Genomic DNA, 11,376 nt, shown 5'->3' with positions numbered 1-11,376 from the left:
GGAGCTTTCTTCCCGACCTCTCCCTATTGCCTATTTCTCAACAGAAAGAACAAGAAAAATAGTTATCAGAAAAACAGTCTCCTGGCAGTGCCAGTTCAGTAAGTCACCAATTACATGAGCAGAAGAGAAACAAACTATAACTCACCTACCTAGAAACTCAAGTTAAATCAAAGGAAAATCCAGGAGTGGAGGAGAAGTGACATGGCGGGTTGTGTAGGTCCACGGTGGGTTAGAACTGCTGGCTATGAAAGCGAACACAGGCGTGGCAGCAGAGGAAAGACAGGGAAAGGAAAGGGACTGAGCTTTGGAGGTGAAGGCTGTGGAGGACCAGCTTTTCTCTCCTGCCGCTGCTTCTTCTGCCAGCTATCTGCATCCCTCCAGGGCTGGCTCAGCCTCTCGCTGTGGCTCTCTTGGGCGAAGGCAAGATGGGCAGCTGGCACCTCCACAGCACGTCCTTAGGCTATTGATGCTCTGCTGGAGTAGAAGTCAGGGACGGGGAGCCCGGTGTGCAGCGTGACCTGGGGAACGAGACTGAGTGCTGCAATGCCCCATGGGTAACCCCATCCCACCCCAGTACATGGCACATGCTGGGTGTGCCTGTAATGCAGAACAGGGACTGTTTACTTCCCTCCAATGTCTGTTTAGCAGCAGACATTGCCCTGTGGTTAGAGCCTGGCCACCTGGGTGGGCTCTCAAATCCTGGTGAGACTTGCAAAAAGGAGGCTGCTTCGAGAAGTTCATGGAAAAATGCAATTGACAGTTAGGTTTTTTTTTTTTTTTTCAGCACCAAAACAAAATAAAACAAAAACACAAATAAGCCAAAAAACAAATAAACAAAAAATCCTGAAATCAAACAGTTTGTTGCTTAGAAGTATTTTCTTTGAACTCTTGGGAGACCCTGCACACTGTTCTCAGCCATTTGTCTTTGTACAAGATGCTGGGAGACTGTGCAACTTCTTATTGAGGACACACACAAGCACTGACCTGAGGGTAGGCATGCCTGTCAGGCACATTGCAGGAGGCACTACCCTATCCTACATTATGGCCATGGTGACAAAAACGGCCCCTTCTTATTAGGGGGACCCCCAATCACCCCAGTTGGGGTAAGCTCCTCCTGAGTTTGCACTGATGACTGCCAATTGTGAAGAAGCGTGGTGTGCTTCCCCAGCGATCCTCATGAGGTTTGTGGAAAATCGAATTAAAAGTTTATTTCAATGTAAAAATGCTGAACTTCATAACAAGTTTCCCCGTAATTGCATTTTTCACGAACCTCTGAAAACCCCTTGTATGCATGGGTTTCAATTTTTTTTGCACTCAAAAGAAGTAAAACTTCTTTTTAAATTCAATTTTCCATGGATTCTCCCAAACATTCTCATACTGTTTCACCAACTTCTGCTACATCTCCAGCCTCAGGGGTACCCATGTGAACCAGGTTACAACTATTTCATGCAATTGAGCATTCTTTCTCTTAAATATTTGGGACTGAAAGTGTTAACAAACTGGGGAGATTTTTAGATTTTGGAAAATTTGCATTGACGTGACTAGATGAGGATCTCTAATCTAAAAATCTGAAATCTAAAGTGCTCCAGAATCAGAAACTTTCTGAGCATCCTGACAGTACTCAAAACAGTTCAGACCTTAGGGTGCTGTCAGCCCATGGGCAAGTGTGCCTGCATCCCATATTGGAGTGCCTGGGTTTAAGTTTCTGCTCTGGGTTCCAGTCCCAGCTTCCTGCCAATGACAATCCTGGTAGTTCACTGGAATGGCACTAGTAACTGAGTCCTGCCAATCGCATGAGAGACCTGGACGTTTGTTTGGCTCCTGGCATCATCAGCCTTCAACCTGGCCCAGCGCTTAGCGTTCTGGGAAGTTACAGCGTGAACCAGCAGAGGGAAGTTCTCTCTAAGAGTCTGTCCATCTGTCTTCTGCCTCTGAAATACATCAATAAAACTTTAAAAGTCGTATGTGGGGAGGGTGTAATGGTACTGTGGGTTAAGCCACTGCGTAGGATGCCTTTATCCCATATCAGAAACCCAGCCTTGCTTTGGATCCAGCTTCCTGCTAATTGCATACCGCAGAGGCAGTAGATGATGTCTCAAGTACTTGGGTCCTGGCCACCAATGAGGAGGACATGGAAGGAGTACTGGGCTCCTGGCTTCAGCCTGGTATGGTCCAGGCTGTTGCAGGCATTTGGGGAACCAGTAGATGAAAGATCTCTTTGTGGTTCTGCCTTTTTTTCAAATAAAAATAATACACTTTAAAAAATAAAACAAAAGCTTTTGGATTTTGGAGCATTTCAGATGTTTAGTTTTCAGATGAGAGATGCTCACTCTGTCTTTCCTGGCTGGTGCCTTTGTCTAAATGTATTAAGAACATTCTGGAACTTTTTTGAGGAGTATCAAGTACTGTATTCTTTGGATGGAAGTTACTAAAACTATGGAGAGTTTTGGAGAATGAGGTTTGCTGAATTTCACTTCTAGAGAAATCTAAGATTTTATTTCTTGCGATGCAGAGGCTTAACTTGGACAGATTAGATGTCAGCTTCCCATCAAATGTAATCTACTTGTAGGAAGAGAAAACAGAGCACCCTGGCCTGCAGTCAGTTTCATTACATATCCTGTTAGACAACAGTGAATTTTGAAACATTCCATACAGTGATTTGATTCCAAGCCTTGTCCTAAGGCAGCCCTTTGCTGAATGAGGATGATAGCTGTTGAGCGGTGCTGCTCAGAAAAGTGAAATCCTATTCCATAAGTTCTAATGGTAGCTGGCAGGACGTGGCCCTGCACAGCTTGGCTCTGAGCTCTCCTTTCCCACCCATAGCGCACCAGCCTTTTTGCCCTTGTAAGCTTATGTGAGGCTTTAGACAGGTTGCATAGCCTGTCTCCTCTGTATGGGAGGCTTTCAGAAGCACATTCCTGATGACCTCTAAGGCTCAGTTCACTGTGCTTGCAGGAAGGCCTACTTACACTAGCCCTTCTGTCTCATCCTAGCACTCTTGATTCCTTCACTCACCCTTGGTTTTTTCTCCATGGCTCCTGTCTCCTTCTAACATACCATGTGACTAATGCTATAACTTTGTGTGTATTTCATCATCTGTCTCCTGTGACCCCAGTAATGGGGTGACATTATAGGATGCCAAGCTTTTTATCTCCCCTCCCCACGGATATGTTAAAGGAATTCTAGATATTTGTTAAGTGAATAAATGAATGAAAGAAACTTGTTTTGTATCTAGAATAAGTAAAAAATAATGGTCGTATAGGTAGAAACTGGGTTTTCTATGTCCATGGCAGCTGTCCAAGCTAAACAACAGTATAGGAAAGATGCCTGGATTTTCTGGTAACTTCCAGCTACATCTTATCTTCCTCCCAGGCACCCAGAGCTTCATGGAAACAATTTCATTTGCTCTTAGAGGTAACACTAAACTTGGATGAATGGTCATTGCAAAGTGTAAATATACTTCCATTTTCCTGTGTGTTGCTAACTAGACAGTGTTCAAATAAGAGGGAACTTCACAATGCTCATGGGAAAAAATGTAATTAAAAGGTAAGTACATTTTGATGCCCCCAAATTTGAAATTATGATGTTTACACACATAGATTTCAAAACTTTGGCACCAAAATAAATGTGTCTTTGAATTCCATTTTCCCACAACCTTTGTGAGGTCCCCCTCTATAAGGAAGGTGATTAAGCTGATATGGAGTCACAAGAGTTGTTCATGTTGGCCCCTCTCCTCTGTGGCTTAGCCTGGGCCTTACCCTCCTAGCTTCCCTCTCTTAGCTTCCCTCCCTCTTCTTGGCTGCAAGCTGCTTACCTGCACGTTCCTGTTGAGGCTGACAGCAGGGAAGAAGAGGCCCTCCACATTATCAAAAGCAATGGGACCTTGTTGTTCATCGTTGATAAAGAAGGTCAGCGTTTTTCTGTTTAAGTCAAGAAGGACCCCAACGGTGGCCCCTTTTGTGATCCCTCCCTCAGTTCTGTGGGAAAAGAAAGACTAGGTTTCATTCCAGAAGCTCTTTTTTTTTTTTTTTTTTAGTAAATCAGTGCTTTTTTAGCCTGTTTCAAATGATTGTGGCCTACTACCCCCAACCTTTCCAAACATTGTTTTTTTGTTTTGTTTTGTTTTTTGGCCAATCAATTCTTCTGATACAGAAATTGAACACCACAGATATACCTGTTTAGGTGCTGACTATATATCTGTGATCCACATAGCTATAAAGGGGCAGGTTGTTTTGTCTCTCACCCACCAATGTTGCCTCCCAGGACAGGGAAATGGGCCCCTGGAGAGAACGTTGGAGCTGCTCTGCTGTTGCTGAGGGTGAATGCATTCATATGGGGTAGACACCAAGGCACAGCAGTAGAATAAAAAACACTACTAAAGAGATACAAAAATGCAGACTTTCTGCTATCAGAGCTCTAACTTGTAGCTATATGGCAAGGTTTGCACAAATGGTGTGAATTAAATATCGTTAAATATAGCTTCATTTGAAAATCAAAATAAAGATGTATGTAGGCTGAGCCAAAATCCATACGCATAAACACTGGATTTTGGATTTTATACTACCTATGAAATAGAAAATTCATTGCAGAAAATTGGTAATTTTTAGCATGTTGAATTGGAACTAAGAAGATAGAGGTTGTCCTTAAAATGACAACACAGAAGAAGAGGATTCTTCCTGGTGAGGTGAAATAATTACATGGTGGGAAATGAAGTGATGTTAAGGAACCTGCATAGCACTGTCCTCTGACGAACAATTGTGTCTTATACTTCAACTGATGAACTCACAAAATACCAATGGACAATTAAACAGGGGCCATCAGATTCGTGTTTATTCCCTGAGATTTAACTGTACTGAATGTCATCCTCATCTCAGCAGAGCAGGGGAATGGAAAAGTATCATTCAATTCCTCTTGCATGCAGAATACAAACAGTTCATAGCTACTGAAGGACAGACTTACACAGAATCTCGTCATCACCAGGTTTAACAATTACACCACATGTGACATGCAGGTAACCAGCAAGCAGATGTGTTCAGCATTAAGAACGTGTTTCTCTGCTTTGTGTGATAATCGTGTTGTTATCTACTCCTTTTCTCCAAAGGAATGAATCCCAAAGGACAAAATGTAAGCATAGTATATTGGTGATGGCAAAAGGAGTCTAGGGACACAGAGTTCCCCAAAATGTCAACCACTGAAAACCATGTGTGCTCCCTTCAACAGAGATACAAGCGAAATATCCTGGGGAACAGGAGGCCCTGGAAGCTTCCTGGCTACAGAGAGGTCAGTGATGAGCCTATAGGAACAGCTGAAATGGTGGAAACCAGTTATCCTGGCTTGCTTTCTTTTTGATCCAATTGAACACAGCTCAATTATCTGATTCTGCCCTGTCCCCACAGGGAATCCCATGAGAAAATGTATTAAAATCTATTTATCAGGCCCAGTGCAATGGTTCAGTGGCTAAATCCTTGCCTGGTATGCGCTGGGATCACATATGGGTGCCCAGCTCCATGCTTGTGGCCTGGGGAAAGCAGTAGAGGATGGCCAAAAGTTTTGGGACCCTGCACCTGTGTAGGAGACCTGGAAGAAGCTCCTGGCTCCTGGTTCCTGTCTTTGGATTTGCTCAGCAATGACCCCTGCGGCCACTTGGGGAGTGAACCAGTGGACAGAAGGTCTTTCTCTCTGTAAATCTTCCTTTCCAATAAAAATAAATACATCTTTAAATTACATTTACCTATATGTTGAAGATAAAAAAAAATCTTAAGAAAATTATTGTGTCCTCTTAGTCTCAGCAAATTGGATGCTCTCTTTCATACGACATTGAGAGAATCCTCTAAGAAGAAAGCTATCCAGATGAGCATCCACATAATTTAGTTTAAGGAGTGGCTTCTATTCTGAGCATCATATTCATAATAAGCATAGTAACCACAGTCACTGTATATTCTGGTGTCTCCAGTGGGAGACATCTTTATGTAGCTCATTTAATCTTTAGAACATTCTTATACAGAAAAAATATTATACTCATTTGGTGGATTTGGAAACTGAGACTGAGAAATGTAATTTGTCCCAAAGTGCTTCTGTGTTAAGATGCAGGTGTAGGTTTTAGAATCCTGTGTGATTTGCAGTGCATATGCATGGGCATTCTGACCTTCCAGAGACAGGTGGAGTTTAGCAATGCAGAAAATAAACCACCACCCACTGGATGGACTCCACTAAGAGCAGTGTATCTCCTGCGTTTTTCAATGAACACCAGCACCTGCCCCTCCTTGATATGGTCCACGTAACAGCTCTTTGCACTTGGGCTTTCTCTGCTGACCAGAAGCCAACGTGAAGAAGGCTTGGTTTGGGGGCTGCAGGGGTACCTGTTGGTGTGCGAGTTGTTGTGCATGAACCAGCTCCGGTTATTGTCCACATACATTGCCCAAGCTTTGTCGTCCTTGCCTAACATCACATCCTTCATCACGTCAATGCGAGCCACGCCAAAGGCAGGATCAGGGTGGTTGTCATAACGGTCTACAGTCAGCTCCCAGTAGTGCACGCCCTTGGAGAAGCCAGTCTTCCCCAGCACCACCCGGTCATCATAGCTGCTGCAGGTCACTGTCAGGTTGTCATTGGAGAAGATGATGTCTGAGTGTGCCGAGCCAGGGTCAAAAGCAAACCAGGCCACTGGGAACAATAGAAAGGAGTAGGGTTATTAAGGTGAACCCAACAAGTTCAAGTGTCAGAGTACACTCCTGGGTGGGGTGAGGAGCATTGTGTTGCATTTTCATGCTGTCATGCGGGAAGAAAGTGATTGGGACTGGAGGGGCCATAAGTGGCCTGGGAGTTGGTACCCTCTGCAGCAGAAGCAGGCAGAGGACACATGACCGAGTCAACAGGGGTTACCTGGCTTAGACTGTACTCCCCTGCAGCGCTCCAGGAGTGAAGTGGCATCGATTTTGGAAGGTGCAAGTTCCTTCACCTGGTGACTGGCAGAACAGTGCACCAGAGACATAAAGGGAGAGGGAAGGCACTAACAGCCTGTGTGAGCCCTGAGTGGGGGGGAGGCTAGGATCTAGAGCCCTAGATAGAGGGGGACAAAACACATGGAATGAAAATGGGAAATATCCCTTCAGTAGAAGTGCTGGAATGTAGTCATTTGGAAGATTACCATGGCTCTAATAAAAGCTCAGACCACAAAGCTCTAAGCAACTCACACACTGATGTTCTTAAGTGAGACTTGAGTGTAGGACAGGTTGCTTCCTCTGTACTTAAAAATTCAAATTATGGGTTGCTTCTACAACTAACATGTAAAATGATTTGCTTGAGCCATAGGTATGTGGCTGTTAGGTCCAGATAGAAGGAGGTTTTCCTACAAGTTGTTACTTCCTAAATTCTAAAAGCTGCTGACAAATACCATGATCTGGTAAGACAGGATTGCTGCTTAATGGAACCTGTGAGCCATCTCACATCATGCACTCTGGTAACAGAATAAGGTGGTTTCGTACCTGCCAACAGCTTTTTAATGTCAACTGTGGTCATTCCAAGTGAAAGGCATGAGGGAGAGAAATGGGAAGCAAAATTGATATTGATAAGAAAGCATGTCGCTTTAGGTCGACTTTTACCAAAAAAAGGCCTCAATCTAAAAGACTCCATGTACTACAAGAGCTGATATGACTACTGATTGTTTGCACTGACGTATAAAAACAAAACAAAACAAAATAAAAGGGAGTGGGAGTAAGCTTAGGGGCACATAACACTAAAAAATCCAAGCATCTTTTCCACTACTAAGGATTTGAGAAACTGCTTTAATGGAGTTAGAAGGACAAGTAGACAAATTTATTGACATAATAGAAGCTGCTGCCATTTATTTCATGAAGAAAATTGACACATCAATCCCACAAGTAAAAGAACAATTACAATAGGTATACTTGCCTAATTGAGAGTAAGGTGCGGACTGTGTCTCAAAATTGCATCCTATGAAGAGATACTACACATCAAAACTACGAAACAACCAATGTGACAAATTATTTGCACACACTTGTAAGAGCACCAGCTGAATATAGTCGCTTGAGGCCTGATTCATGAAAAAACAATGCCCTTTTCATGTCAATATATTTGGCTGGGTACTAATGTCTCCTCAGTTCTTTCAAAATCAACAATTCATCTTCTTACCATTTCCTAAGTCCTCCTTCAATTGACTCTAAACTCTGCAGCTTACATTTTCAAATATTTTCCATTAGTGCTTCCATACTGAGAACACTGTTTTTTTGGAAAGAGAAAAATTTATCCCCCACTGAAATGTAGAAAGTCCCAGGTCTTTGGAGAAACAGCTCTATTTCACTCTTTCCTGCCTGTCCAACTGTGGCCATGCTGAATAGTCCATCCTGTGACCGGGGTCCAAGTTAAATCACAGACATCTTTTCCATTTCTTTGACTCAACAATCCTCACCTGGAGGAGCAGAAGGGGTGCTGGGAGTGCATGTGGTCTTACAGTTTTTTCCCTTCCTAAGGTTTAGACCCCCTACCCCATGAGGAGATGCCTCAGGATGGAGGAGGATGGTCTCATTTAAAAATGCTTCACATGAATAACCTATAATTTCCAAGGGTGTTGGATCCAGAAAATTTGGTTTTGATTATTACTAGAGAAAAGATCATTTCTTTTTTTTTCAATTTAGTAAGACCCTATATGATAATTTCTAAAAGGACTTAAAATAAATTTGCAAGATTTAAAAATTAAAAGAGAACTAATGACCAAATTAAAATAAAATTGAAAGCTTCTGATTTTAATTTTGGTTAGTTTACTTTACCCTGTGATGAATTCACATTAAAAAATCATTTTCTTCTGACTCACAGTGATGTTCATGGTTAGAGTCTCTTCACTGTCATTTCCATTCCCGCTCATATAGTTCATGGTGAGTTTGAAACATTCAAAGATTTAAAACTGGATCTCATAGCCAGCTTTGGAGATAAGTATGTAGACTGAATAGGGCTTCAACAATTTTTAAATGAATCATGCCTTGTGCAAGTTTTTTTTCACAACAAGTATTCTGAAATTTTTGACACTACTTTCAACCCACCATCATACATTTAATATTCATCGGTATAACTAGAACAGTGAGTTTTATACAGCCATCAAATATCACTAATCCCACATTTCATTTTATTCTTAAGACAATATACATTACAAAGACTGTAACAATATTGCAGTACATCAGACACAGTGAGAAGAGTTCCATAACAAAGCATGTTGAAAAGCCAGTAGTGCACAGAAAAACAATAGGAAACAGAAAGCACAAAGGAAAAATGTCATTTTCAAGAGGGCTGGAAGTACTCGCATCCTTTTTGCACTGACATGCTGTGGCTTTCTTCATTCCAGGATGTGGGATGAGCCAAAGGAATAAAACAAACAACAAAAGAAACCTTTGGAAATGTGAAATGTACATCAGGTGTATCCATGATTACAATATAGTCCTGAAGAGATCAAATCTGTATCTTAGATAGTTTAGTAAGGTTGTTTGCTAGATGGAATTCACTGCAAAGTACAAGTGTGGCTTCCCTGAAGTCAGCCAGCAGCCCTGTGTCTTAGGCTTGGTCACGGGACACTTTGCAGGGGACAGACTTTGTAATTACTCAGATCTTTGGGCACTGGGCGTTAGGAGTTAAGGGTTTCTAATGAAGCCAGTGGTGCTCTCTCCTATTAGGAAACTGTCAGCCATGAGCCCAGACAGTCCTACTAGGGAGCACAGACTTTTGCAGAAAATGTTTTTGCTTTCTGCTGAGTTGCTTGTTTTGTAAGATGAATTCTGCTGCTGGTGTACGTGATTTTTTTTTATATTTAAAAAAAATTTATTTTGTCAGTGAAGATCTCTTGAGTCTATGTTTAATCAGACCACTCCAGGCTGGATGCGCTGATCCAGTCTCCAGTCACAGCTGGTTTCCTGGATACAGTTGGGCTGCCAACCTCTGCAGTACTGCCACAGCCTCCACCCAGCCCGCCCTGTGCCCCTGCGAGGCCACTGTGTGTGATGACAGAGTGGGGTTATCCATGGCCGGACCAGCTTGTGCAAAAAGAACTACTTCACTCATAGCTTTCCAATGCCGTTATACACAGGCCACAGCCTCATGGTTGGTCCTCACAGCACACAAACAAAAACGCCACGAAACTCCATAGTTCACCTTCTCCCGAAGCAGCCACAGACACAAAGACTAGCTCATCCCCCTCACTGTGCACACACGAACGGCAAGAACAAAACAGGGTATTCAGAGGCGCCACCAAGGCACAGAGCTCAAGAGGAAAAGTGCTAAGAGAGCTCGGCTCACCGGGTGCATTGAGAGACTGTAAGGAAGAATGCAAGCTCGGCTGGTGGAGTGAGGATCTGAGACCAAAGTAGGATCTCCCCGGGAAGCTGGCTTGTAGATTAAGGGTGGAGGAGAAAGGACTCATTCTACGGAGCGGCAATCTTTCCGAAGGCACTGGAAAAGGGAGAGTCTGCTCTTCTGAATCTGGGTCTAAACGTAAGATCAATGCAAACTAGAGATCAGAAATCTGCTTCCTGCCCATGCATGCTTCCCCAAGACCTGCCCTTGGGATGCAACCCCACAGTCTCATCTGTCCTTCTGCTCATATATGCAGGTGTGAACAAAACCACTGTGCCCGGGGCCAGAGCAACCCAAGATACATGGCAAACACTTTCGGTTCCCTCCACTTTTTAGTGGTAGAAGTGTTTTGGGAAGGTTTCCTTTTAACTAAATGAAGCAGTTTCGAATTGAATTTAGAAACTTCAATGTTCAGTTTTACTAACTGATGGCTGATAGAAAACTTCATCTATTTTAGCCACTTTGAAAGTCACTGCCATGTTAACAACAGCCCTCTTACAGGATTTCTCTGTAGCAGATGATGATCTTTGCAAATTGTTTGCTGTTCCCACTTTTTCCTTTTCTCTGCACTTATATATACATATATATATATACACACACATATACACATATGTATACATATATAAATGCACGTATTTCATTTTCAGATGGATGGGCAGATTTTCTATACTACTAGCATGCTCAAATCTTAGAGTAGAAGAGGACAGATGGGATGACCTAAGAAACTTGGTGCTGGACAAATAGTGAGGAAAACAGCCTTTCCTTGGTTTCTGCATTGTAATCAGGTCCCGGTAATATCGCTTGATTACCTGTGGTTCTCTAATGAACAGACTGTGAGCAGTGGTGAGGTGCACTAGTAGCAAAGGGTCTTTTGTTTTTCTTCCAGATAATCAGATCTGGTATAAAGAGCATTACTATATCAGAGTAAGGACTTGTGAACTATTAGATGTGGTACTAGAAGAGCTTGTGAATTAATTTCTCTAAGTTACTAAAATTCCTCTTTTCAGACCAGTGTTGGGT

The 11,376-nt window shown here is 42.7% G+C and overlaps 1 protein-coding gene across 19 annotated transcripts in view; it reads right to left on the bottom strand.

Annotated features, from left to right (window-relative positions):
* Nucleotides 1-455: 455 nt before the first annotated feature.
* Nucleotides 456-11,376, bottom strand: part of LOC121168171 (E3 ubiquitin-protein ligase TRIM9-like) — a 94,782-nt gene continuing 83,861 nt past the window's right edge. For 4 of the 19 annotated variants that reach the window (XM_040998025.1, XM_040998030.1, XM_040998032.1 and 1 more), the window contains 3 exons: nucleotides 6,360-6,663; nucleotides 3,815-3,977; nucleotides 456-518 (listed from right to left, as the gene is read on the bottom strand). In XM_040998025.1, coding sequence (XP_040853959.1) covers nucleotides 456-518; nucleotides 3,815-3,977; nucleotides 6,360-6,663 — 530 coding nt within the window. Of the gene's footprint in view, nucleotides 519-3,814; nucleotides 3,978-6,359; nucleotides 6,664-7,484; nucleotides 7,509-7,911; nucleotides 7,954-10,299; nucleotides 10,489-11,376 lie in introns of all 19 variants that reach the window. The other 15 variants (XM_040998015.1, XM_040998014.1, XM_040998028.1 and 12 more) reach the window with 10 other exon arrangements.

Source organism: Ochotona curzoniae, unplaced genomic scaffold, assembly GCF_017591425.1.
Source record: "Ochotona curzoniae isolate NIBS_2020 unplaced genomic scaffold, NIBS_Ocur_1.0 patch72, whole genome shotgun sequence".
Classification (NCBI taxonomy): Eukaryota; Metazoa; Chordata; class Mammalia; order Lagomorpha; family Ochotonidae; genus Ochotona; species Ochotona curzoniae.
Note: the sequence above shows the minus strand (reverse complement) of the source record. Positions and strands in the feature narration are given on the sequence as shown.